The 27,986-nt window shown below is 37.3% G+C and overlaps 5 protein-coding genes across 8 annotated transcripts; 2 read left to right on the forward strand and 3 right to left on the reverse strand.

The window, feature by feature from the left end:
- Positions 1-4,846: 4,846 nt before the first annotated feature.
- Positions 4,847-6,401, forward strand: LOC146510015 (olfactory receptor 8G17-like). The gene has a single exon (XM_085175303.1). It carries the CDS (start codon positions 5,136-5,138, stop codon positions 6,144-6,146), a length of 1,011 nt encoding a protein of 336 aa, XP_085031429.1. The 5' UTR covers positions 4,847-5,135; the 3' UTR covers positions 6,147-6,401.
- Positions 6,402-7,911: 1,510 nt separating this feature from the next.
- Positions 7,912-8,932, forward strand: LOC146510016 (olfactory receptor 51I2-like). The gene has a single exon (XM_085175498.1). The coding sequence runs from the start codon at positions 8,126-8,128 to the stop codon at positions 8,930-8,932; it is 807 nt and encodes a 268-aa protein (XP_085031624.1). The 5' UTR covers positions 7,912-8,125.
- Positions 8,933-13,471: 4,539 nt separating this feature from the next.
- On the reverse strand, positions 13,472-14,741 carry LOC146510017 (olfactory receptor 2AT4-like). Its single transcript, XM_085175499.1, has one exon. The coding sequence runs from the start codon at positions 14,450-14,452 to the stop codon at positions 13,472-13,474; it is 981 nt and encodes a 326-aa protein (XP_085031625.1). The 5' UTR covers positions 14,453-14,741.
- Positions 14,742-18,475: 3,734 nt separating this feature from the next.
- Positions 18,476-19,492, reverse strand: LOC146510018 (olfactory receptor 2AT4-like). Its single transcript, XM_085175902.1, has one exon. It carries the CDS (start codon positions 19,436-19,438, stop codon positions 18,476-18,478), a length of 963 nt encoding a protein of 320 aa, XP_085032028.1. The 5' UTR covers positions 19,439-19,492.
- Positions 19,493-22,285: 2,793 nt separating this feature from the next.
- coa4 (cytochrome c oxidase assembly factor 4 homolog) lies at positions 22,286-23,535 on the reverse strand. Of its 4 annotated transcripts, XM_085173915.1 has the most exons (3): positions 23,473-23,510; positions 23,205-23,357; positions 22,286-22,774 (listed from the first exon to the last, which is right to left on the reverse strand). In XM_085173915.1, exon 3 carries the CDS (start codon positions 22,736-22,738, stop codon positions 22,493-22,495), a length of 246 nt encoding a protein of 81 aa, XP_085030041.1. In that variant the 5' UTR covers positions 22,739-22,774; positions 23,205-23,357; positions 23,473-23,510; the 3' UTR covers positions 22,286-22,492. The 4 variants fall into 4 exon arrangements, with proteins under 4 accessions (XP_085030041.1, XP_085030039.1, XP_085030040.1 ...); XM_085173913.1 differs by lacking the exon at positions 23,205-23,357 and having other exon boundaries at positions 23,392-23,535; XM_085173914.1 differs by lacking the exon at positions 23,205-23,357 and having other exon boundaries at positions 22,286-22,739; positions 23,392-23,534.
- Positions 23,536-27,986: the final 4,451 nt, after the last annotated feature.

The raw sequence follows: 27,986 nt of genomic DNA on the forward strand, positions 1-27,986 counted from the left end.
GGAGATGGACACCATACAGCAGACAGCATCAGATCTCAAAATGGTGGAGCCTTGATCAAACTCTTATAGCCTCTAGTGGCCCCCACCTAATCATAAAAGCCTAAACATTCACATTCTTTCTCACACAGCGCCTAAGCTACGACCTTGGCTCCCTGTTTATCTGCTCCTGGTGAGATGGGGCAGTATGCTCTGTTCTCTTCTAACCAGACAAATAAGGCGATGACTTTCTGTGAACAGTATTTCTTATAACTCAGCAGTATAATGCATCATAAAACAATATCATTCATTCACAATAAATCAACAGTCTAATGCAAATCAGTTTACCAAATGTAATCGTTATCACCTTCTTCTAATTCAGGAGCATAATGCTAACTAAAACTAACATAATAATTCACAATCTTTAATTAGGGGTCTAACATGGCATAAAATAATATTATAATCCGACAGTGTACAACAGCTTTATGTTAATGTACAACCCTTAATATGTTTTGTGTGTGTGTGTGTGTGGGGGGGGGGGGGGGGGGGGGGGGGGGTTGACAGGAGATACATCCTCTACGAGGCTTGTTTAAGTTATATGTTCTTTGTTTTGTTCTTGGCAAGTATGCAGGCATGGACACTTGTCATTATGGCACATGACAGACTTATAGCAGTTTTTCCGCCTTTGAGGTAACACAGTAAGGTGACTGAAACATCATTACTGCAATCCTGCTGTTTGTATTTTTTTTAAGTGCAGTAGCAACCATGGTTGGGCTTCTTAATTGTCTGTCATTCTACAGATCGATGGTGATAAACAGCTTTTTTTGTGATCATTGACCAGTTTATCTTCTTGCATGTAATGAAACATTTTTTAGTTACCAATTAGCACTGCACTTATCATTTTACTTATCATAAATCCAAATCCAATTTATTTATATAGCACATTTAAAAAATGGAAAGTTTGTCCAAAGTGCTGTACAAGACCAAAACAAGAGATAAAACAAAAGATAAAACCATTCACATGAAAATACTCACATAAAAGCATGAAAAGCAAATCATCTGAAATCAGTCTAAACATTATTGAAAATAGATGTGTTTTCAAAAGAGACTTAAAAACAGGAAGCGAAGATGCCTGTCTAATATTGAAAGGCAACGTATTCCAAAGTTTGGGAGCCACAATTGAGAAAGCTCATTCTCCTCTAAGTTTTAGTCTAGTTTTTGGGACAACCAAAAGCAGCTGGTCGGCTGATCTAAGGGCCCGTGAGGGAATATAAGGCTGAAGTACCTCAGAAAAGTATGGAGGAGCAAGACCATTTAGGCATTTATAAGCCAACATTAGGACTTTAAATTAATTCTGTGATAAATAGGAAGCCAATGAAGAGAGGGCAGGATAGGTGAGATATGTTCATGCCTGTGTACCAGTTAAGAGACAGGCAGCAGCATTTTGAACAAGCTGAAGATGTTAGAGGGATGCTAGGCTGACTCCAGCATAAAGTGCATTACAATAGTCAAGCCGAGTAGAGATAAAGGCATGTATTATTTTATCCAAGTCATGCTTTGACAAAACTGACTTAAGTTTCCAGTAGACCAGCAAACCCTTGACCCCTGCTTCAATCCAGGGGGTCAACGTGGACATTGTAGAGGACTATAAATACCTTGGAGTATACATAGACAATAAACAGGACTGGTTTAAAAACACCACTGCACTTTACGGGAAAGGCCAGAGTCGTCTCTATTTCTGAGGCGGCTGAGGTCCTTCAATATCTGTCAGACTCAGTATTTTCTATGAGTCTATTGTGGGCAGTGCTATCCTCCATGCTGTTGCATGCTGGGGCAGCAGATTGGGGGTAGCAGATCCGTAAGGCCAGTACTGTTGTGGGGGTGGAGCTGGATTCTCTTAAGCTGGTGTCGGAGAAGCGAATGTTGTCTAAGATAAAGACAATGTTGGATAATACCTCCCTCCCACTTCATGATGTGCTGGCTAGCCACAGGATCATGTTCAGTGAGAGACTGAGATTACCAAAAGGCACCACTGAACCACACAGGAAATTATTCCTGCCTGTGGCAATTTCTCTGTACAACTCCTCCATCTAATACACTGTAAACACTGCAATAGTTACATCCTTTTTGCACATGCTCTTTTCTACTCTGGAATATTCCTGTCAACATTCTTGATATTTATTTATAACCACCTCTCCTTGATATTTATTATTGAGTGATTTGTATATATTGTGCTATTTCTCAAATTTCTTAAATCTGTAACATACTGTATTGTTAAATAGTCTAGTCTGTTTCTGCTAGTTATTTATACTGGATCAACTGTAACCCAAATAGTTTCCTTAGAGATTAGTAAAGTATGCTGATTCTCATTCTGATAATGATTCCCAGATTTGTGACATGCTGTTTGAGATATGAACCAAGCCAACCATAATTAATAAATTGTTGGATGGAGCCTGGACTATAGGTGCTAAAGGCAAGTAAATTTGGCAGTCGTGTGCGTAACAGTGAAGGGATTTCATGATCATGTTTTCAAAGAATGGAGCCCAAAGGGACCAAGTACAATGAAAAAAAGAAGAGAACCAAGGATTGAGCCCTGAGGCACACCACAAAAACTAACACTAAACGTTCTGCCACTCAAATAGGAACAAAGCCAATCCAGTGCTGCACCTTTAATCTCAACCCAAACAGGAGATAAGAATACTGTTGACCACAGTGTTAAACGCCGCAGTAAAATCTAAAAGCACAAGAATTACAAGAATGCAGAATCATTTGCTAAAAGGATGTCATTAAAAACCTGTAAAAGTGCTGTTTCAGTGGAATGTAGATGCTTAAAACCAGACTGAAAAACCTCCATAATACCATTATCATCCAAAAACGTATTCAGTTGGATAAAAAATATTTTTTCCAATAACTTTGAAAGGGATGTTTTGAGATCGGTCTAAAATTTGAGCAAACTGAGAGATCAAGGCCAGTTTTTTAAATAAAGGATTTACAATTGCATGTTTAAAACCATCAGGAACCACACTGGAAGTAATACTGCTATTTAAAATAGCAAGGACTGAGGTTCAAATTGAAGGATAAACCTCTTTAAAGATCAAATTATCAAATTCACAAGATTTTTAGGAAACTTGGCCACTGAGTTTTACACTCATCCAAATGTTTTAGTAGTTGCACCTATATTATGAGTTTTTGCATTCACAAACTTGAGCATGCATAGTGTTCATGTGCCTGCCGAGTGTTCATGTGACGACAATACCCAATCAGCTTTCCAGACACAAAGAACAAGGAGTGATGTAACTATAGTACCTGTGTGTGTATGCATATGTATGAGAGGATTAGTTATTCATTCTTTGTGAAAATGTGCTTTCACAGTTTAAATTTAAATATTATTTTATAATACTGAAAAGCTTTTAGAAAATTAAACAGTTACATCATCTCATGGTGACATAAATCCTGATAGTAAGTGGCACACCTACCTGACTTTTCACTGTCACACAGCCGTAGAGGTAATATATAAATGGTACATCTCTCACAGTACAACCTACTTACAACTCTCTGTGGTCAAGGGTGAGTTTAGTTTTTTATACAAGTCACTTGACAGGGTGTCAGGTGAGTTTAGGTTTTTTTACACAGCAATAATCAAGTAACTCATTATGTGTATGGGAACAGAAGATAACAGGTTTTGTCACTGATTCCTCACTGGAGAATCCAATGCTTCCTGGCTTCCTGGCAAGGTTATCAGAGTTGTTGCTGCTCTCTTGCCTTAGTAGATCCTCACCCTCCACCATATTTTCAGTTCCATTTTCCAAATGATTTCCAGAATTGTCGACCATTGGAACCAAATTTTCAGGTTCCTGGAGCCGCTGACCGCTCCACTTGGTACCGGATCTCCTCCATCAAGGCAAACACTGGGTGCTCAAACTCAGTGTCAGACTCTTGGTGCTCATTTGCAGAACTGACTTCTTAGTCATGTAGCCTTGGCTAGACCCGACACATGGCCTCAAGTTAGATCTGTGCACTCTTTTCACTGGCCCTCCTTCTAGAGGCACTACTGTGTACACCAGGTTTGGGCAACTCCAGGCCTCAAGGGCCAGTGTCCTGCAGGTTTTAGATATCACCCTGGGTCAACACACCTGAATCAAATGATTAGTTCATTACCAGGCCTCTGGAGAACAAAGCATAGCCTAGAACAGGGGCACTAGTCAACCTTTCCTTTTTTCAAAAGCTTGTAAGCACTGTGACATCCAGGCTGAAGCAAAAAGCTGTTTAGCTCTGCCATGACTGGTCTTCTTAATGCAGACATTCACATCATGGAGTGGCCCTGCAGTTTGGAAAAAACCCTCAATAAATGTCTTATACTAACTGCAAAATTCCAAAAAGGAACTTAGCTCTATCACAGTACTGGGGATGGGCCATTTTGCCACAGCGCTTATCTTGTCAGGATCAGTGCTTATCCCCTGAGCCGACACTTCATGACTGAGAAACTTGAACTTGAGCTGGAGGAAATGGCATTTTTCAACCTTAACCTTGAGAAGAGACTCTCACCAGGTGATCCTGGAATATTGTTGAAAACACGAATAGATCATCCAAGTAGATCAACACAATCTGAAAGACCAAATCACTCATTGTGGCCTGTCTCAGACATTGAAACATCATGGGGTCATTACATGACCTTGACTTTGAGGTCAAGGTCACTGAGATTCAAACTCATCTGAGATTTTAGTAGATGCACCTATGGTACGAATTATTGCATTTACAAACTTGAGTTTACAAACCCATCAGCCTTCCACACACAAACAAAGAGCGTTAAAAGCTCTTAGTGGCTTCAATTCAAATTTTGCTTATTTAAACAAACTCAGAAACAAGTGCTGTTTTAAGCATTTTTCATTAATAATTCAATGCTCTTACAAAATTAAACAGTTACACCATCATATTGATGATATAAACTTTGATAAAAAGAGGCACACCTACCTGAATTTCCAACTGTCACACAGTGATAGAGGTAATATATAAGCGGCACATCTTTCACAGTATAACCCACTTGTGCAATGCTCTGTCGTCGCGGGTGAATTTCGTTTTTTTACACAGCAACAATCAAGTAACTAATTCTGCTTTATTCTATTCTACTGTTATTATGTTTAGGGAAACAAATATTTGCAATGGGAGCAGAAGCTAAAACCACTACCATCTTTAATACTACATTTGTTCGCCCTGCAAAATTTTATCTCAGTGGATTTTCCAACATCCCTCATATTAGATATTTCTATGCCTTCCTGTGTGTTGTCTACATCATGACTGTTTTGGGTAATGGCTTTCTTCTCTCACTTATTTCGCTGGTGAAGACTCTTCATACTCCTAAATACATGATTGTGTTCAACATGGCTTTGACAGATTTGTGTGGGAGCACAGCTCTCATCCCCAAACTCTTAGATACGTTTCTGTTTGACAGGAGATACATCCTCTATGACGCCTGTTTAAGTTATATGTTCTTTGTTATTTTCTTTGCAAGTGTGCAGTCATGGACACTTGTCACTATGGCATATGACAGACTTATAGCCATTTGTTTCCCTTTAAGGTATCATAGCATTGTGACTGAACAATCAATTACTGCAATTTTGCTGTTTGTATGGATTTTTTTGGTGAGTGTAATAGCAACCATGGTTGGGCTTGTTAATCGTCTCTCATTCTGTAGATCTTTGGTGGTTAACAGCTTTTTCTGTGATCATGGACCAGTTTATCGTCTGGCTTGTAATGATACAACTTTAAATTACAACATTGCATCTGCACTTGTTACTATACTCATCATTATTCCTCTAATATTCATAATAGCCACATATGTCTGTATTTTCATAGCATTGAGCAGGACTACGTCAAGAGAGGAGCGACTCAGAGCATTAAAAACTTGTACTTCTCACCTGATCCTTGTGGTCATGTTCTTCTTGCCAATTGGAATCACTAACATAGCTGCAATGGCCTCCTACATTGATCCTAATGCCAGAATGATAAATTCTGTATTGACACACACAATACCAGCTTTGCTCGATCCTATTGTATATGCTTTGAAGACGGAAGAAGTGATGAATGCAGTTAAGAAGCTTTGCAAAAGAACTTATCTCAATCGCATGAAAGCAAAAACAAGACCTTGTAATCACTGCTGTATTAAATCGTAGAGGAGTGTTATAGAATAACATATTGAAATTAGCTTACTCATTTGTAATACAGTGCAATAGCCATAAATTATACCAGTAAAGCCAAGTGTTTCATAATATGTTGTGGACTGTTGTTAAGAGTGTTGAGAAGTAGAATTTAAATATGAAATTATGCATGACACAAATTGCAGTTCTGACTCAACTGTCTTTTGGTTTGAGAAAAAGCATCAAATTTTGCTTTTTCTCAAAAATTTCTGATGGAGAAATTTTCTCTGAATTTCTCCATCAGATTATCGGCTTATGTTTTTATTATTTATTATTATTGTAAATTGAAATGCAAAGCAAATGAAAGAAAAAAATATTTTCTATATTTACTTGAAGTGAATATTGATTCCAGTGTCTGTGAAATAAAAATGTTAAGTAAGTTTGCAACCATAATTATAATAATTAAATTGAAAATGTTTTCATCTAAATAAAAATGTTTGGAAAAATTGTTCTATCGGCAAAGGTGCAACAGTTTTTAATCATGATTATGTGAGGGGGGCACTTATATTGCATCACTGTATTAATTTACCTTTTAAAGGGCTGAGTCAAGGGATAGAGATGAAAGATCTTTATGTAGTGGAAAGAAGATACAAGTCAACCATCTCAACACTGAAAGGAAGTAATAAGTGTATAATAATATCAGGGTTAAAATCAAAATGATTTGAGATTTAGGCATTATTTTGTCTGCCTCTGTTTTGCCTATATCATAACTGTTTTTGGTAATGGCTTTCTTCTCTCAATTATTTGTCTGGTGAAGACTCTTCATACTCCTAAATACATGATTGTCATTGTGAAGCCTAGCAGTGACTCCTTGTGGAAAAGAAATTACTTAAAATCCTGACAGGCTGCCTTATTCTACTGTACCAGCACAACAGAAAGCTTAACAAGATTTCAACAAGCAATTAAGGATGTTTAACGTGCGTCACATGTTTTAATCTGAATATTTATGAAGCAACTGTGAGTACTAATATGTTTATTTACTTGTTAATCTCTTTTATATTTATTACCTTATTTGTAAGACTTATTAACTGGTGTTATGGTAATAGACAATTGCAGCAACTAATTGTGTCTTTCCAATTTTCTTAACACTGCTTGTGTGTTTGTTTTCTTTTTATATTTACTACATTTACCACTTCTCTTTGCATTGTTCAGTTTAATACACACAAATGTAAATACATACTTCTGTTTTAAGATTTCAATTAAATTTTATCTATACAGTGCCAAATCACAACAACAGGCGCCTCAAGGTGCTTTACATTGTACAGTAGATTCTACAATAATACATACAGAGAAGAACTCAACAGTCATGTGACCCCCTATGAGCAAGCCCTTTGGCGACAATGTGAAGGAAAAACTCAGTTTTAACAGGAAAAAGCCTCCGGCAGAACCAGGCCCTAGGAGGGGCGGCCATCTGCCAAGACCGGTTGGGGTGAGAGAAGGAAGACATGATAAAAGACATGCTGTGGAAAAGAGCCAGAGATTTCTATGAGAGTTCTATGGGTGAGAAAGGTGACTGAAGAAGAAATACTCATCATGGGAATCCCCCAACAATATACACCTATTGCAGCATAACTAAGGAAGGATTCAAGGTTACCTGATCAAGCTCTAACTATATACTTTAGCAAAAAGGAACATTTTTATATCTAATCTTAAAAGTAGAGATAGTGTCTGTTTCCCAAATCCAAACTGGTTCTATAGAAAAGGGACTTGAAAACTGAAGGGTCTGCCTCCCACCGAAAGAAGTATTTGCAATGGGAACAGAAGATAAAGCCACTAGGATGTTTAATAACACATTTGTTCGGCCTGAAAAGTTTTATCTCAGTGGATTTTCCAACATCCCTCATATTAGATATTTCTATGCCTTCTTGTGTTTGGTCTACATCATGACTGTTTTGGGTAATGGTTTTCTTCTCTCACTTATTTAGCTGGTGAAGACTCTTCATACTCCTAAATACATGATTGTGTTCAATATGGCTTTGACAGATTTGTGTGGGAGCACAGCTCTCATCCCCAAACTCTTAGATACTTTTCTGTTTGACAGGAGATACATCCTCTATGACGCCTGTTTAAGTTATATGTTCTTTGTTATGTTCTTTGCAAGTGTGCAGTCATGGACACTTGTCACTATGGCATATGACAGACTTATAGCCATTTGTTTCCCTTTAAGGTATCATAGTATTGTGACAGAAACATCAGTTGCTGCAATTCTGCTGTTTGTATGGATTTTTTTAGTGAGTGTAATAGCAACCATGGTTGGGCTTGTTAATCGTCTCTCATTCTGTAGATCTTTGGTGGTTAACAGCTTTTTCTGTGATCATGGACCAGTTTATCGTCTGGCTTGTAATGATACATCTTTAAATTACAACATGGCATCTGCACTTATCACTATACTCATCATCATTCCTCTTATATTCATTATAGCCACATATGTCTGTATTTTCATAGCACTGAGCAGGACTACGTCAAGAAAGGAACGAATCAGAGCATTAAAAACTTGTACTTCTCACCTGATCCTTGTGGTCATGTTCTTCTTGCCAATTGGAATCACTAACATAGCAACAAGGGCCTCCTACATCCATCCTAATGCCAGAGTGATAAATTCCACATTGACACACACCATACCAGCTTTGCTTGATCCTATTATATATGCTCTGAAGACAGAAGAAGTGATGAATGCAGTCAAGAAGCTTTGCAAAAGAACTTATCTCAATTGCATGAAAGCAAAAACAAGACCTTGTAATCAGTGCCGTATTAAATCATAAAAGATTGTTACAGTAGAATAAAGTATTGTGTTCAAAACATATTACAGTTAAAGTACTCATAAAAAAACACAATGGAATAGTCATACATTATTCCAGTTATTGCGTAATCCATTGTAAATACAATTTAAATATGGAAAACTATGAGAAACCTTTGCAGCTCTCATTCTATGGCCTTTGTATTAAAGAATAGGAAAAAAAATCAATAAAAACTTATTTGACTGTCTCCAACAGATTACCTGCTTATTTTTTATGTGACTACATGAACATGTATACTGAAAATACTTTAGAACACAAAAGTTGTTTTAAAATACAGAAAATATTTTTGTAACATTCTTGACGTGAGGTTGTATTTTAGCATTGATTAAAGTTTTTAAAATAAAACATTTAAAGAAGAAGAAGTGTTTAAGTGTCATTATGTAGGTGTATGGGGAGGAGGAAAGTTGTAGTGGGGAACTGAAAATATTTTGATCTAAAAATTGGGGCACTGCAGCAAGAGGAAAGGCTACAACAGATTTTAATCAGGATTATGCAGGAGGAGTAGTTATGTTACATCAGTGGAGAGTACGGGATAGAAATAAAATGTCTTGAAAACTTGAGTATTATTATTATTATACGTATTGTACATATTTCCTCTCTCTCTCTCTCTCTCTCTCTCTACACACACACACACCAACCCACACCCACCCACACATATATACATACACACACACACACACACACACACACACACATATATATATATATATATATATATATATATATATATATATATATATATATATATATATATAATTATGTCTTCCTGTGTTGTCTCTGTATTGTGACTGTTTGGGGGAATGGCTTCTTCTCTGCTGACTCCTGAATGCATTATTGTTGTTGGAAAACCTTGCAGTGACTCTAAGTATCTCATTGTTTCATATTTCATAAATGTTTCTAAAATGGGTTCCTTCACAAAATATTGAAGTTTGGTGTGTGTGGGGACAGACAAGGCAGACCAGACAAGTTGCTCACCACGAGTGGTGTGGAAAACTAATCAGAGCAAATAAAGAGGTAAATCTAGAGCATAGCAGCAAACCAACCACTATTCGGGCTTCAGCAGGAGATCTGACAAGGTTAAGGTGCGGACTGAGAAGTAGCAGTGTGGGTGCAATAATAAACTTTGACTGTTCTACTTACAATCAGCTGTTCACTGTTTCACAATGTTTCTGCCACCATCTAGTGGTTTGAAACTGTACTTAACTGTATTAAAAATTAAAAAAAAAACTCAAACACATTTTTAATATTGAATTTTTTCTCTCTACTTAAAATAAATTTGTAGGAAGCTTGCCTTTAGTTCTTGGTCTGTGCATTTAGTGTTCTTCTATGGTAAACCTCTACTGATTGGCATATTCTGTCACATTTTTTGTCCATCACATCAACACTGTGGTGCTGTTTTTTCACAGGAAACTAAATGCAATATGTGAAGTGCATACTCTGTAAAATTCTAAATAAAGACTCTACTTTGTAGACTCTATTGTAGATCGGTCAGCAATCTGCTAATGAATCTAAATTTTAAAAGAAGTTTATTGATACATAAAATATTGATACATAACTTACGTTTCAGGGATTGTTGTCAAATTTACCAGCGTAACTCATGAAACCCTGCACTGTACACATAAATCCAGTAGAGGGCACGCTCTCATCATAATACCAGTATCACTGTCTTTTACTGCATCATGTGAATTGTGAACTACAGCATAATGTGCTGATATAATTGTATACAGAACAAATGGCACACTGTTTGAAGTGTATGTTTTGATACCCATGTTTAAGTTATTCCTGATGACCTGAAAAAAATGGTGACAGACATTCCAGAATGATATGCTAATATTACATAATGAGTGTAGATTTATATATATATATATTAGCAAATAAAAATTGTGTGATGGGTCCAATTTGTAATACCATGAGTTCACAGTGTGGCACGGGACAGTTTAATCCAGGACTAGAATTCTCTCATAATGAGTGTTTATGCCAAATGATATCAAACGGCTCTTTTTAGAGTTCATAAATGAATTTTTAAATCATGTATAAGAGGGTAGGAAGATTGTACACTAGATTTTACATGACACATTTTAAGAGGAAAAAGACCTATCCTCACAAATTATCCTGCCCTGTTTTACCTAAGACATGATTACTTATGGTTTATTGAAAGTAAAACTTAATCCTCTTACCATCTATGCTACTTTTGACTCATCCCATATTCACAGGGGTTGCGCACATGTCCCTTTTGGGAATATTTCTCAACCTGTCACAGTCCCAGCTTTTAGTCCCAGCTGTTAAACTTGTTAAAGACTCTCAAAATGTGAGAATAAATGTATCCAAAGGTTTCACTTGTCTCTCTCCAAAAGTTGATTCTGTTCATCTGGACGTAGCGTTTTGTGGGAGAAATGTTTGTCACTCATCCAAGTGACTTCTTCATTCTCCTGGGTGAAAATCAAATCTCAGGACGTACTACATTTCACAGATCACATTAACTCGGTGGACTGACACATCAAATTCACCAGGGAGGATATGAAAAGTGGCAGGTTAGCCTTCTTAGACTGTGAGATTTCCATCAGTAATGGGGGACATCTAAAAGCTGACGTGTACCGTAAACCTACACATACGGATCAGTATTTAAGGTTTGACTCTCATCATCCACTGGAGCACAAACTGGGTGTCATTAGGACGCTACAACACAGAGTGAACACCATCCCCACTGACACAGCAGCCAGGGAGGCAGAAGAACAGCACATCAAGAAGGCCCTGAGTAAATGTGGTTATCCCAGCTGGACTTTTGTCAAAGCTGGAAAGGCATCTAAACAAAGCTCCAGCCGATCCAGGAGAGAAGGACAACCACTGCCCAAGCGAAAACCTGTAGTGATCCCATATGTGTCAGGAGTATCGAAGCAGTTGAGACGCATTTTTTCTAAACACCGGGTCTCTGTGGCTTTTAAACCCCAAAACGCGCTGCGCCAAAAATTTGTCCACCCAAAGGATCGGGTTCCCCGACACAAACAGAGTAACATAGTGTACACTGTTAAGTGCTAGGAGGATTGCCAGGATTTATACATCGGGGAAACCAAACAACCTCTGGCGAAGCGGATGGCACAACACAGAAGAGCTACCTCATCAGGCCAGGACTCCACAGTCTATTTACACCTACAGGCCAGTGGACACTCTTTCAATGATGAGGATGTACACATCTTGGACAGGGAGGAACGCTGGTTTGAGCGCGGAGTCAAGGAGGCAATTTACATGAAAAGGGAAAGACCATCTCTGAATCGAGGAGGGGGCCTAAGGGTACATCTTTCGCCATCTTACAATGCTGTGATAGCAGCCTTTCCCCAACTCTCTGCGAATGGTACTCATGGCCATTAATCAGTGGTCATTGATCAGTGGGCTTTGATCAGTGGGTTTTGGTCAGTGGTTGTTGATCAATGGTCATGAGAATTTGCATAATTATGATTAAGGAACTGACCTCCCAGCCCATTGTTCCTTCAGTGGGCTGGTTTCAGTCATTATGCAAATGTACTGTTTATAAGATTTGGGGAAACCTGCAGTCAGCTGATACTGAAGAAGTCACTTGGATGAGTGAAGAAATGTTTCTCCCACAAAACGCTATGTCCAGATGAACAGAATCAACTTTTGGAGATTTACTTTCCTGGATGATTGAGAATGCATCAAGACGCTTCACTTGTCTGTCCAAATATTTCACCACGAACCTAGCATAATAAAAGAAAGGGGACGAAAAATGATAATTAACACAAAGCAAAGATACAGTCCACCACTGTGCTGTGTAATGTATACAAGGCCACCCTAAACTCTAGCCAAAGACATCTGTAGAATGATACTCAATTTACAATTTAAAGCAACTTTTGAAGTAATGTGTTTTAATGCTCTGTAGTACACTTAAATATGTTAGCTGAAATTAATACTCAGCTAACTAATTGATCAAACTTACTTTATCTAAAAAAAAAACGTAAATTTTGTTACATTTGTAAGTACGACACTTGAGTTTGAATGAAACACTGAAACAGATCATGTGTTAATGACTGATTAATTTGGACAATGATGCTTAGTTAGATGAATTTGGGAGAAGTGTACATTTTATTTATTTTTTTAATGCGGAGTAAGTTTACATACTATAATTTGTGCACATTTACAATTGTAGGATATTTATTTTCAACTATTTCAACTATTATAACTACTGTAGTATTTAAAATGTTTTAATTTTATATCATATACATCTGTAACATGTCTCCTGCAGAAGAAAACAAAGCACATGTTTGAGACATATTGTTGTTATGGCGGATTTTGAAGACTCACGGGAAAAAGGACTTGAAAGCAGACCATCATTGCAGAATCCTATAATCTACTAAAGTGAAGGCAGAGCTAATATCCAGCAACAGCAGACCTGTGCCCAGATGCTTGGCACCTTGACTTTTGGTCATCATTCATTATTTGCTTCTCTATTTTCCTAGCTCTACAAAGACTGATTTAAAATTGATTGTTATTTTATGCATTAACTTTAGTTAGTTTAGTTTTAACTTTAGTTCTGAACAGTGTCAGTGCTCTGGTTTTAATATCTTTGGTTTTCAAAGAATATATAATAGGATTGATACAAGGTGGGATGCATGAGGCCAGCGACAGACTCAGAACTCGCTGATCTGGATTAACAACACCCAGAAAAAAACCAACTGTGAAAATAACAATAAGAGGAATGTAAAATATAGCAACAAGAATGAGATGCTCAGCACATGTGGCCAAAGCTTTCACCCGACTGTCCATAGATTTCATCCTGAACACTGTCACCAGGATGCTGACATAAGACAGAAAAACAAACGTAAAGGGGACAAAAAGTAACAAAATACTGAAAATGGAAGCTGCAAACCACTGCATTGTGTTATCATTACAGGCAAGCCGAAACACAGGTGCATAGTCACAGAAATAGCTGAACACTCTGACAGACCTGCAAAAAGAGAGTCGAGTCATTATACCTGTTGAAAAAGCCGTTATTCCCATATTAATAATCCACGATACGCTGACAATACAACACATGCTTCTCACAGTGTTGATGGAGTTATGATGCAGAGGGAAACATATTGCAATTAACCGGTCATAGGCAAGTATAGCAAGAGCAAATGACTCCAAAGATACAAACACATAATAAACATACATCTGTAGCAAACACAAGTTAAATGGAATGAAGTTATCCTGGATGAGAAATATTTTTATCATGCTGGGAATGGTACAAGTGTTAAGAAACAGATCAATAACTGCAAGGTTGACAACAGCCAAAAATTTTGGAGTGTGCAAATGACGAGTAGAAGTAATCACATAAATCACCAAAATGTTAAACAGCACTGTAACACCATAAACAAACGCCAGGAAGATAAAGTAGACACTGATGAAAGGAAATGTCTCAAATCCAATGATATAGAAACCTGGAGGATGAATGATAGCAGAGCTGTTTAAAACAGTCCTTTGAAAAATCATAGTTGAACTCCACCGCCTGTGTTTGAGGACTACCTTATTAGTCTAAGGAACAGAAAATCATATTGTTACGTTAAATTACAGGTACAATTCACATGGCAGTTTAATGAGCACATTTGAAGTCATGCATGTGGCAAAAGGAGTGAATGCAGCTCACCTGATGTTTTCTGAAAGGATTGGACAGCACAGGCTGCAAGCATGTGGCTGCATGTTTGACCTCTTTACAGCGAAATATATACAGTATTTCTACACAGATCTCATGAGGTGATGCAACTGTACCCAATTATTTGCACTAATTTGATCCATAGAGAGAGAACTGTGGCTTACTTTGATCACCAACTTTTCTTTTTCTCAAAACAAACTCATTCCAATTAATGTTTTAATGTTTTCTAAGTTGAAGCGTCTCACAGGACTCATTTTAAAATGTGTCTGACCAAGTTGGGGAGTTGCTGAAATATTATTGAGGTTGTAAACATGGGAATAATGTTTCTTTGACAAAAAAGCCAAGGAAAGTTTCTTAACATTAGTCCAAACAACCTTGTTTATGTAACAAATGTCAGAGTTTTACAAAATGGACAAACTATTTGTTGCTTTTCTCCTCTTGTTTGACGAGGAATATAATATACATATATATAGAATGAAAGTATATTGAATGAAAACTGATGTTAAGGAGGCTCTTGCACTATCCTGTGTTTATATATGTATGTAATATTTTACTATATACTATAGTATAATATTATATATGTGATGTCGCTCTATGAGAAATAGCACTATGAATAAGTCTACAGGGAAGCAGTTTTTCTAAGTAATTAAGACATAATTCTATGGAAAATGCTAATACTAGTAACAGGGTTCAGTACGGTACTAGAGATGATAAAATCATAGAAGTCTGTATGTATTGAATCTTTAGGATTGCTAAATAAGGAATATGTGGAATGAAATCTGAATTTCCTTTTTATAAACTTGATAAATAGACTGGTTCTTATGCTGGTTCTTTCTACTCTAACTGAGCACTAAGAGCGATTTTATACAAGTTGTCTCATTCACCAATTCATACAAGCATTTTTTTTCTGTTCTTTTCCTATGTAAGTGTTTTCTATCTAACATTCACACACATTCATACTGCAGTGGAGCAGGATACAAACCAGTGGAGAGCAACTTAGTTTGTATGAATTACTGAGTGAAGTGTAAAAAATATATGTCCAAATGGGATGCTGAAAGAAATTCAGTTTATTAGTCTTTTAAAAAAAAAACATGTGAAAAGAAGAACTATGTAAAGCTACACTCCCTGTGGCCTGTTCAACTGCCAGGCCTGGCCAAAGTTAAAAGAACTCATGGGGTCTCTGTATTTCAGCCAGTATTTCCAGTGACTTTAGCACTAAAGCACCGTACACTCAGCCTTCTGACCGAACACACTGATTTACTCACGAAATTTAATCTTTTTTCATCAACAAGCTCTTCTTCGACCTGTACTCTTCAACCACCTCCTCCACCTTCACCTAACTCAGAGCTGTTGTTCATTTAATGTCAAAACTGAATAATACTTCACTTAAATAGGACATGAAGTAAATATAACTCAAATTTGCTTACTACTCATATTTAAAAACAAGGCACGCAATTAAAATGCAGGTCCCAATTTTATTAAAAATTAAACCAAACTTTAATTGCGCAGATTGTTTGGCAAATAAAAACGGTTAAGTGCTCTCTGAATATATAAATATTCCAGAACCCAGAGAAGCTTGGAGATTGGCGAAATATATATACATCAACAATTTTCCAAGTAAATATATTGCTAAAGGTGCTGTTGACATGGAATTCTCAGCAGATGTCAGTAACAACTCATCCAATCCACACATGCAAAGCAACAAAAACCATAGATTTCCTTAAATTATATGTAATAATGAATAATGACAAAGGGAAAATGTACTGAACACGCTAACTGAAATTTCTTTAATACGTCATACAGAAGCCTTTGTGGACAATGACAGCTTTTAGACGCCTTCTGTATGGAGAAACTAGTCCCATGCATTGCTCGGCTGTGATTTTGGCCCATTCTTCTACACAAACAGTCTTCAAATCCTGAAGGTTGCCTCCTAAGAACTCTGACCTTTAGTTCTCTCCATAGATTTTCAGTTGAATTCAGGTCAGGTGATTGGCTTGGCCATTCTAGCAGATTTGTTTTCTGTCTCTAAAACAAACAGAGAGGTCCCCTGGCTGTCCGCTTAGGTTCATTGTCTTGCTGAAGCTTCCACTTATGTTTCATCTTAATCATCATGATAGAAGGCAGCAGATTTTTATTAAGAATGTCTTGTTACATTTTTCCATTCATCCTTCCTCCAGTAATGTGTGGTGTTCCAGTGCCACAGCCCAACACCATGATTTTCCCACCTCCAAATTTCACCTTCAAACTTCACAATTAGTATGATGTTTTTGGGGTGATATGTGGTGCTTTTTCTCCACCAAACACAGTGTTTATTATGGCATCCAAAGAGTTCAATTTTTTTTTAATCTGACCAGACTATATCCTCCCATTCTTTTACAGGCTTGTCCAAATGTTGTTTAGCAAACTGAAAAAGCACCTGCAACATGCTTTTTCTTTAGTAATGGAATCTTGTGTCATGAGTGTGCATATAGGCCATTGTTTTCTTTGACACAATTGTACCTGCTGATTTTTTTCACTCCTCTGTGTGAAATCTTGCGGTGAGCACTTGGTCGTGGCTGGTTTATGGAGAAATTGCAAGGGTCAAGGACTCATTGGTTTTACCCATGATGAGATGTTTCTTGTGTAGCATCAGTTGGGACTGAACCAGCTGACATTAATTTGCACAAAGTGGCAGGATTGCTTACTAATCACTGATAGATTACAGCTGGTGTCAGGTTTTTTTTGCACCTCCCTTTTGTCAGTACTGTGTCATTTCTAACTAATTACACATATTTTATGGACATCTGTGGTTTAATTAATTTGCATGTGTGGACTGGATGGGTTTTTACCGACATCTGCTGAGAATGTTATGTCAATAAATAAATAAATATATTTAGAAATATATTTAGAAAATGGTGACATGTTAAATACTTATTTTAACCATTGTATACATATGGAGTGTTACTTATGATGTGACAGTTAGTTTAGTTTAGTCACAAAATTAGTCTAGTTAAATTAAATGAAGCTTATGTGTAAATTTCCTTCTAACAAGCTCTCCTTATTGAAATAACAGATGTGAAATCCTGATTGGTTCATAAAAAAAACTTTCCAATTAATCCAAATTTTAAAACTTCAATATTCACATTAAAAGTTCCATAATTTATCACAATGCTACTTATTACCTCATAAAAATGGTGTAAGTATTATGAAAAAAATTCACACAAGCCACCAAATTAATAATATGAAAACATAATTAACAGAATAGTGAGATAGATGAATTTCTTAAGTAGTACTTTAAGTAGTTTAAGAGTAAAAACATCACAAACTTTGTCGCTCCTCTTCTTGAATGATGTAAACATTATAGACTCAGGTTTACAGCACATTACCCTGTTGTCAGCCTTCTTGACACTGATTCTCTAAACTAAAGGTTTCAAATATAAAGCATGGGGGCACAAAACAGCATAATCCAGCCAGGCTAGAACATGTGAAGGAAGGGAAAACATTATTTTCATATGATTAACAGCTTTTCCTATTAAAAAAAACCCCTCCCCTATTACCAATCATGGTAAACCAGAAGAAGTAATAGATAAATGATTAAATGACAGAAAAGTTCCTGTTTTTCACCACCTATAGATAACCTTTGTTTTATAAATACAGGACAGTCTGGACAATAAGGTACCAGAACTTTTTCTTTAACTCTACACATGTAGAAAACCAAGACATACAGCTAAAATACCACCTTGTTTTCTTGTATTTAAAACTTTATACACTGAAATAAAGGACAGTTTCATTCATCTAGCCCATTTAAGAACAAAGTGGGCTGTATGTGCCCCATGACGTGAAATCAGTTTGACATTTCAAACTATTTCAGTCTATTTATTATGTTATGCATTAACTTTAGTTTTTCTGAACAGTTTCAGTGCTCTGGATTTGATTGCTTTGGTTTTCAAAGAATATACAATAGGATTGATACAAGGTGGGATGCATGAGGCCAGCGACAGACTCAGAACTCGCTGATCTGGATTAACAACACCCAGAAAAAAACCAATTGTGAAAATGACAGTAAGAGGAATGTAAAATATAGCAACAAGAATGAGATGCTCAGCACATGTGGCCAAAGCTTTCACCCGACTGTCCACAGATTTCATCCTGAACACTGTCACCAGGATGCTGACATAAGACAGAAAAATGAAAGTAAAAGGGACAAAAAGTAACAAAACACTTAGAAAGGAAGCTGCAAACCACTGCATTGTGTTATCATTACAGGCAAGCCGAAACACAGGTGCATAGTCACAGAAATAGCTGAACACTTTGACAGACCTGCAAAAAGAGAGTCGAGTCATTATACCTGTTGTAAATGCAATTACTCCCATAACAAGAAACCATGTTATACTGACAATACAACACATGCTTCTGACAGTGTTGATGGAGTTATGACGCAGAGGGAAACATATTGCAATTAACCGGTCATAGGCAAGTATAGCAAGAGCAAATGACTCCAAAGATACAAACACATAATAAACATACATCTGTAGCAAACACAAATTAAATGGAATGAAGTTGTTTTTGATGAGAAATATTTTTATCATGCTGGGAATGGTACAAGTGTTAAGAAACAGATCAATAACTGCAAGGTTGACAACAGCAAAAAATTTTGGAGTGTGCAAACGATGAGTAGAAGCAATGACATAAATCACCAAAATGTTAAACAGCACTGTAACACCATAAAGAAACGCCAGGAAGATAAAGTAGACACTGATGAAAGGAAATGTCTCAAATCCGATGATATAGAAACCTGGAGGATGAATAATAGCAGAGCTGTTTAAAACAGTCCTTTGAAAAATCATAGTTGAGCTCCACCACCTGTGTTTGAGGACTACCTTATTAGTCTAAGGAACAGTAAATCATATTGTTACAGAGGCATTACAATACAGGTACAATTCACATGGCAGTTTAATGAGTACATTTGAAGTCATGCATGTGTTAAAGGAGTGAATGCAGCTCACCTGATGTTTTCTGAAAGGATTGGACAGCACAGGCTGCAAGCATGTGGCTGCATGTTTGACCTCTTTACAGCAAAATATATACAGTTTACCTATACTGATCTCATGAGGTGATGCTTACAATATAATGAGAAAAACATTAAACAATATCCAATTATTTGCAGTAATTGGATCCATAGAGAGCAGAATTGTTGCTTACTTTGATCATCAGACTTTTCCTGTCCTTAAAATAAACTAATTCCAATTAATGTTTTAATGTTTTCTAAGTTGAAGCATCTCACAGGACTCATTTAAAAAGCTGTGTCCGACTGTGGCTTTTCCTACACTTTTTTTTTTCCAACAACAGTTCTACTGGCCCATTAAAGCTTTTAGCACATTTGTAGTTCAACCTCTTCTTTTCTGATGCAGCTGGATTTTGCTGGAAGCTACAGAGAGAACTCCATGAAGAGAATACAGAGGAAGCCCAGATATAGTCGCTATCAAAACTTTAAGACTACTTGAAAAATTGAAAAAAAATATATATCATATTTTGCATGGTTGGATCTTAACAAGGTTCCAAGTAGAGCTTCAACATACAACAAGAAGAAATGTGAGTGAGACGAAACATTTATTTGAGCATGCAATTTATTGAAAACAACGCTTAAATCGAAACAGGCTGATTTAAAGCTGATCAAAATTTTACGACCACACGTCCAAAGGGACCCCCCCCCACCCCCCAAAAAAACCCCAAAACAAAACAAAAAAACAACAAGAAAAAAAAAACAGAACATAACAAAACAAAAAACAGAAATCAAAGTTCCAAACATGAACTCAGCAATAAGTAGCTCCACAGTAGCTGATCACTTGAAAAATGAGTTGTGGTGTGCTTGTTGCAAGCGTTTCCATGAGGTGAGCAGGTGAGTGGGAACATTTCTCCAAGTGGTGAAGACGACACGAAGGGCATGTGCTGTCTGGAACTGCTGTTCATTTTAGTAAACTTCCCTTGCCATCCATCCTCAAAGGTTCTGAATTGAATTTAGAATAGGGGAACAAGCAGGATGGTCCAAATGAGTGATGTTATTCTCCTGGAAGAAGTCCCTTGTTCTGCGGGCATTGTGTATTGTACAATGTCCTGTTGAAAAGTCCAGTCGTTACCACACAGATGAGGGCCCTCAGTCATGAGAGATCCTCTCTGCAACATCTGGACATAGCCAGCAGCCGTTTGACGCCCCTGCACTTCCTGAAGCTTTACTTTTCGACTGAAGGAAAAAGCACCCCAGACCATTATGGCCCCCCCTCCACTGTGATGCGTAGAAAACATCTCAGGTGGGATCTGCTTGTCATGGCAGTAACGCTGGAAACCATCAGGACCATCAAGGTGAAATAAAACTTTCTTCCACTTTTCAATGTCCCATGTTTGGTGCTCTCTTACAAAGTCCAAACAGTCAGTTCTGTGGCGTTCAAAGAGACGAGGCCTTTGCAAGATGTTTTTTTGTTTTTGAAGCCCTTCAGTCTCAGATGCCATCTGATAGTTATTGGGGTGCAGTTGGCACAGGTAACGGCCTTAATTTGGGTCAAGGATCGTCCAGTGTCTTGACGAACAGCCAATTCGATCCTCTGGCTCAGTACTGGTGAAATTTTTGGTTCTTCCACTTGACTTTTTTGTTCCATACCCCTTACGATCATTTAAGAAGTTCCAAATGACTGTCTTACTGCATCCCCCCTCAATAGTGATGGCACGCTGCAAGAGACCCTACTTATGCATTTCAACAACCCGACCAAGTTCAAAAAGGGAACATTTTTTTTGCCTTTGCCATCAGAACATCATGACAGTGTGACTACCTGACAGAAAATGACAATGAATCCACATTTTTGCACAGACTTGGCATTTTAAAGGCACGCGTTCCTAAACTTTTGATCAGCTGTATTTTTTAAGTGGTTTTAAACTTTTGATAGGGACTGTACGAATACAGCTTACATTTTTGGATTCGTGCACAGATCTGTACACAGTTGATCACATATTTACGATTTGTGTGAAATTTGTCTCAAAACTCACATTGCATGTAGGACATGCACAGAAGTGTTTTTGACAGACTCGTGAAGCCGAAATCAATAAATTGTGAAAAATGATCCTTTTTTCTTACAGGCTTTGATGCACACATTTGTAAAATAGTTTTATGTGTTCAAATTGCTTTGTATTTGTGTGATGAATTGCAGCACGCATTTGTGAATCCTCAAAAGTTACACACAAATTACTGCACATATTTGTAAATCTTAGTTTATGCTTGTGGATCATGCTGTACACATTTGTAACAGGCAAATTTCTCTGCCTGGTTTACACCCATGGCTTGAATTAATATTTTGCTTGTTATGCTTAGACAGTGATTTCATAGAGGAAATATTTTCATTTTAAAGAGTTTACAGACCATTATTCGTATCTGTGGCTTGCACAGTATTGTATCTACCTAAAGCTAAACACCAAAGATTCCAGGGGTGTTTTATTGCTTTGGCTCGAAGTCAAGAAAAATCCCAAAGTTTCAGATTTTCCCCTAAAAAAAACAATCTTTTCATTTTTATTTAAAGAAAATACATTACTGACCAAAAATAAAGTGTTTTACCTGAAAATATAACTTTCAAATGCACTTTGATTCACAAATCACATAGTATGGCATTTCTTTACATACATACACACTTAAACACAAGCTAACTGAAGTTAAGTGATATTTCATATTGCCTGTTAAATCCCAATTATCAGTCAGGCTCTTAATCACACACTTGAGACTGTAAGTAGGGATTTTATGATACTGCTAGAGCTTTATTTTCAATTCTAATGATTAAATTAGGTACAGTCTTTGCAATTTAAGGTTGTCAGTCAAGTCCCAAACACAGCACTGTATGTGTTTGCAAGATGTTCTGTATTCAGCTGGCCGCAGACTTGGTGGAGGGCAGCTGCTGCTGCCTCAGCTGTTCTTTTCGGGCCTTTTGGAAATTCATCATGCAGTCTTTGAACGTCTGAACTTGGTTTTGACATGCTCGCCAGTCCTGATGTTCAGCCATGCATTCCTGGATGGCGTGGTGAAGCTCAGCGCAGCCAGTGCGCGATATCATCTGTTCAACAGGGTCATCCTCGTCATCTTTCCGGCTGCGGTCATGAGGTGACGCCATCCTGTGTGAATACAACGTCCTGACTCAGTCACACGGCTGACAAGAACACAGACTGTTATTAATAATGAGAACACAAAAGAGCTGCTGCTCAGGCCTGTAGGCATCTTAAAATCTGTACTGTGAGAGATCTGCTGAAGACAGTAAACAGAGATCTGTATCTTAGGAGTTTTATCTAATAATATAGTTTTATTGTTAGTTTTTGTCATTTTTATGAACTATTGTGGTTACTTTTATACATCCGCTCTTTCTAAAGGTCCTTTGTAACCTATACAAATGCTTTTTTGTTTCAGAATTCAGTGTTTCGACCCGAGTTGTGAAATATCAATTCAATATTTACAGTGCTGAGAAAAAGTATTTTTGCATCTTGTCACAAGTTTCAGATCATCAAACAAACTTTGAAAGAAAGATAACACGAGTAAATACAAAACACAAAACTTTGATTATAACTCTTTTGGGTAATGTGTACCTGAGTGAAATAACACTGAACTCTTCCAACTTTAAATTAGTTAAGCAACGTTGACACTCGTCAGTGTCAGGCTACCCTGGACGTTTAGCTACACTGATGTTACAACACAGCCGTGCCGTCGTTTCGTGTTCCTGGACGACACCTGTTAAACACCTGTGAGGATAAAGAAACTACCCCTTGTTCCTACCTATTAATTGTCTCTCGGCGAATGTCTCTATCGAGGCACTTTTGTCCTAATCTTCATAACTTCAGGCTTTTTACAACCAACCTGCACGGACGCTGCAGGGGTAACATTTCAGTGACGGACGAAAGTGTATCCGTAAAGTACTTCCGTCGCTGGTGACTTTGGTTCCGCTGAGCAGCGAGAACGTGCACGTCATTGGTTTCTATCACTAATAAATATTAATACTAATAATTAGTGATAATGCAAAAAAAGGGGGTCTGTTTTCAGGGTCAGCGTAGAAATGCTAATATATTATATTATGACACACCATTCTAATTCAAATTAAAATGCATAATTAATGATGCATTGATTAATGTTACTGATACATTAATTAATTTCTAAGTGAAATTCCATTCAGCGTTTAGTTGAAATGTCAGCTGTACAGATATGTACAATTGTTGCCAATGTTTATGCAAAGTCAAGATCAGTGCCCTTGTCTAGGAGGAGATAGAGAACACAAAAGGGGTTATCCTGTTTGCTATGATGTTGCCAATTAGTGTAACAAAAAAGACAAATGTTGGAGAGATAATGTATATTGTTGAGATACGTCTCAAAGACACGGAAGACCCCAAGGGAAAATGGCAAGTGAATAAGAAACACTCATGGGAAGCCCTCAGAAGCCTTGACCTATTGCAGCATAACTAAGGGAGTGTTCAGGGTCACTTGAGCCAGCCCTAACTATATGTGTTGTCAAAATGGAAAGTTTTAAGCCTAACAGTTTATAGCCTGTTGGTTGACATGCTTGTAAAAGCATTCTTGTAAGAATGTTCAGGTATGTTCATCATACCAAGGAGGAGCAGTAACCAACAATGATCCTAGATAAGTAAGTGAAAAGGGTTATAAGGACATTTCCAAACAATTTAGAGTCATTTGAAATGACAGACATTATTCAAGTAGAAAACATCCAACACAGCTACCAGTCCTCCCAGGAGTGGATGTTCCAGCAACTTGAGTTCAAAGAAAAAAAAAAAAAAAAGAGCAATACTGCAGACTCTACAGGCCTCAGGTAACATGTCAATCTTAAAGCTGATGACAGTATAATTAGAAAAAAATGTAATCATATATTTTTATATTATTAATAATTATTAATATTTGGGGGTGGTCTCAAGGACATTTCAAAATTACTTATAAAAGTATTCACATGACTGTGCATGTGCAGGGAAGGGGGAAACAAGTAATCAATCACATATAAGTAATCAAGAGAGCAGGTATAGCAGTCAGGAGCTGCTAAAATAGACTTGAAAAACTGGTCGTCAGGAAGTGCGAGCACCTCTATAAAAGCAGACATCGGCCTGGTCTGTGTATTAACACAACCCACAAACTTCCAAGGAGTGAACATCTCAGCAAAAAAAACAAAACAAAAAAAACCAAAAAAAACCACAGCATATTAGCACAAACAACCTCATACTAACTATCAGCACGGTGGTGAAGGGGTAATGATTTGGTCTTGTTTTGCAGCCACAGGCAACCTGATGTCTCTGGGTACACAGTGGAGTTGACCATGAACTGATAAAATCATGCAAAAAATGATTACTTTAAGTTATTGCTTCTAAATGTGGTTATATTGAAGTTACTGACTCATCAGGTGTACTTAGTTTGTTACAGAACTGGACAGAGTTCTGTACGTTACTGTACTCCAGGATTGGGTGGTACATTTCCTGATAGCATATAACATTTTATGAGTGATTATAAAATTGTGAATTTTCTGATCTGCCCTCAAATTATGAAAAACAAAAACAAAACTCAAATTTCTAGCAAAGTTATCACTTTCTTGTAAATTCTGTCTGCAGCACATGATTTATGCCAATTGCCACCACAGCAGGTAAGTGTGAGCACAATGTAATCTTTTGCACCTATTATTTTTCACAGACATTATAAAGACATTATAAAAAGTGTGACTTGAGAAAGCGGGTCATTGTGTGCAGTAACTGAGATTACAGGCTTATCTTCTACAGCTCTTAAAAGACGAGATGAGTATTAGACAATTAGAGGTTTACTTGAGCTTTTCAAGAACACTAATGAGTCATTAATATCACTCTACATCCTTTCCCATTACACTGCAGCTTTAATTACATGAGAGCAAAACCTTCTAATGGATGCAGATGAGATTAATTAGGCCTAAGCTTGAACAGTAAAAGCTTTGTTTGTTACAGGCAAGGTCATTAGCCAGCATCCTCTGGAAATGACATCACAAATAAGGACTCATTAGTGGGGCTCCCAGGAGTGGAGGAAGCTGGAGAGGATCATTTTTGTCTTGAGACAGAGTTTCTCGTGGATGCAGAAATCCTAGTCCTAATGGATCTGCATTCATTGTTAGTTTTATCAGGTTTAGCCATTTTGTCATTTCATACAGGCGTTTATGTTTGGGCAAAATTATGTGTTTGTATTAGTTATGCAAAAATAAAAATGACATAATATTATATTTCTCAGTGTGCTCGGGCCTCAATTTTAAACCAATTTCCCTACAAGTTTGAGAATTATACATATAACTGAGATTAATTACAGTCATGTGAAAAAGAAAGCAAACTATCTTTCAATTCTAGGTTTTACCTGTCACTAGATTAAAAATATCACCTGATCCTTAGCAGTTCTTAAAATTAGGCAAATACTAACAGCAACTTACATTAATGATGGGTTACAAAAATGAAGCCAAAATGCAGAAGCAGTGAAAGCAGCAGAAAAACAAAGTACACCCCATGATTCAAGAGCTTGTAGAGCCACCTTTGGAAGCAATAAGCTGAAGTGGTTGTTTTCTGTTTGACTTTGTCAGTCTCTTGTTGTGGAAGAATTTTGCTGCACAGTTCTTTCAGTTCATTGGAGTTTGGGAGCATCCAATTATCCTGAGCTCTTAAGGTCAAGTATTTCAGGCTGAGGTCTGGACTTTGACCAGACCATTGCAACAGTTTTATTCTTTTCTTTTTCAGCCATCCTGTTGCAGACTTGCTGCTGTGCTGAGATCATGACCCAGTGCCAGCAAAGCTGCCATGCTGGCCAAACAGCAGACCATGGCTTTAATGAGTGTGGGAGGGTCGTAACAGATGTTTGTGCTGATATGTTGTATTTGAGGTTTTTCAAATGTTGTGCTGTAGCCAAACATCTGTTTGGCCTCATCTGTCCAAAGGACATTCCAGAAGTGTTATGGTTTGTGCCTTTTTGAAAAAAGAGGATTCCGAATGCCTACCCTTCTATGATTAGCAGCTCCTTGCTGCTACTTATCATCTTAATTCCAATGAAATAAATATGTACTTAGTTTTCCATCCATCCATTCTCGTCCTTTTATCCTTATCAGGGTTGTGGGGAAACTGGAGCCTATCCCAGGTACTATAGGGTGAGAGGTAGGGTGCAACCTGGACAGATCATCAGTCTGATGGAGGGCTAACACAGAGAGACAAACATTCACACCTATGGGCAATTTAAAATGATCAATTAACCTAATCATGTGTTTGAACTGTGGGAGGAAGCTAGAGGACCTGGAGAAAACTCGCACAACCAAGAGAGAAAAAAACTAACTCTACACAGAAAGGCCAGAAGTAGAGTCGAACTCATGACATTCTTGCTGTGAACCAACAGTTAGTTTTCAATTACATAAATACAAATATAAGGTGTGACTAATGGGATTTGAGAACCCCATTGTGACAGTAAAATAAATTCTATAATCACAAAAATGATAATGATGATCATTTATACTGACAATTCACAAATGTTTGGTGAGGATTAAGGTGCATTTGACAACAGGAAAAATAAAAAAAATGCTAAAATTTTCCTAAAATCTAATGTGAAACTCACAATAAGTAAAGGATTGGTGCCGAACTACAATTTCTATTGTTTATATTTTGTATTGTTTATCATTCGTACTCTGTTATTACGGGATGCTGTAATTATTACCTTCAAATGTCGAGGGTTTATTAAACAGTGTTGATGTTTGCAAGTCTGTCTCTTTGAAATACTTGCATTCCCATATCCCCTGCCACTTCTAATGAACTACAGAGAGATTAATTAGACTACAGTGTTTGTTTCCAGTCTGGCCTTTAAGCTTCATTCCCCAGTGATGTTAAAAGAAGGGGGACTCATTAGAAAGACTCTTAGGAGTTAAAGAGACACAGTCCTTTTTCATTTTTCCTCATTTAATCACTGATGATGAAATGATTCTGTTGTAAATGATCATCTTATGAAAGTGTCAGACTCAAGTAAACACAGGTGGATCAGAGGCAGGGCAGCTCAGTCTTTGACTAGTGAACTGACCTTAGCTAATTTATGCAATAAAACTGTGGATAATCCTAATTCAAGCAATCGTATGATGTTGGGCTTTGATTTAAGTAGGTTAATTGGTAAAAAACAGATGAGTACATCTCCTGATCAGAGACATTGCTCCCCAATTAACACTGCCACAGAGGAGAGGTCCAACCCATGTATGGGAACACTTTAGAACAGGGGTGGACAATCTCAGTCCACGAGGGCCGGTGTCCCTGCAGGTTTTAGATCTCACCTTGGGTCAACACACCTGAATCACATGATTAGTTCGTTACCAGGCCTCTGGAGAACTTCGGCTTTGTCTCAAT

The sequence above is a fragment of the Neolamprologus multifasciatus genome, chromosome 10, assembly GCF_963576455.1.
Source record: "Neolamprologus multifasciatus chromosome 10, fNeoMul1.2, whole genome shotgun sequence".
Taxonomy (NCBI): domain Eukaryota; kingdom Metazoa; phylum Chordata; class Actinopteri; order Cichliformes; family Cichlidae; genus Neolamprologus; species Neolamprologus multifasciatus.

What these genes read in the sequence shown, in the direction of transcription:
- LOC146510015 (XM_085175303.1), top strand. Translation starts at nt 5,136, where the DNA reads ATGGGAGCAGAAGCTAAAACCACTACCATCTTTAATACTACATTTGTT.
- LOC146510016 (XM_085175498.1), top strand. Translation starts at nt 8,126, where the DNA reads ATGATTGTGTTCAATATGGCTTTGACAGATTTGTGTGGGAGCACAGCT.
- LOC146510017 (XM_085175499.1), bottom strand. Translation starts at nt 14,452, where the DNA reads ATGATTTTTCAAAGGACTGTTTTAAACAGCTCTGCTATCATTCATCCT.
- LOC146510018 (XM_085175902.1), bottom strand. Translation starts at nt 19,438, where the DNA reads ATGATTTTTCAAAGGACTGTTTTAAACAGCTCTGCTATTATTCATCCT.
- coa4 (XM_085173913.1), bottom strand. Translation starts at nt 22,738, where the DNA reads ATGGCGTCACCTCATGACCGCAGCCGGAAAGATGACGAGGATGACCCT.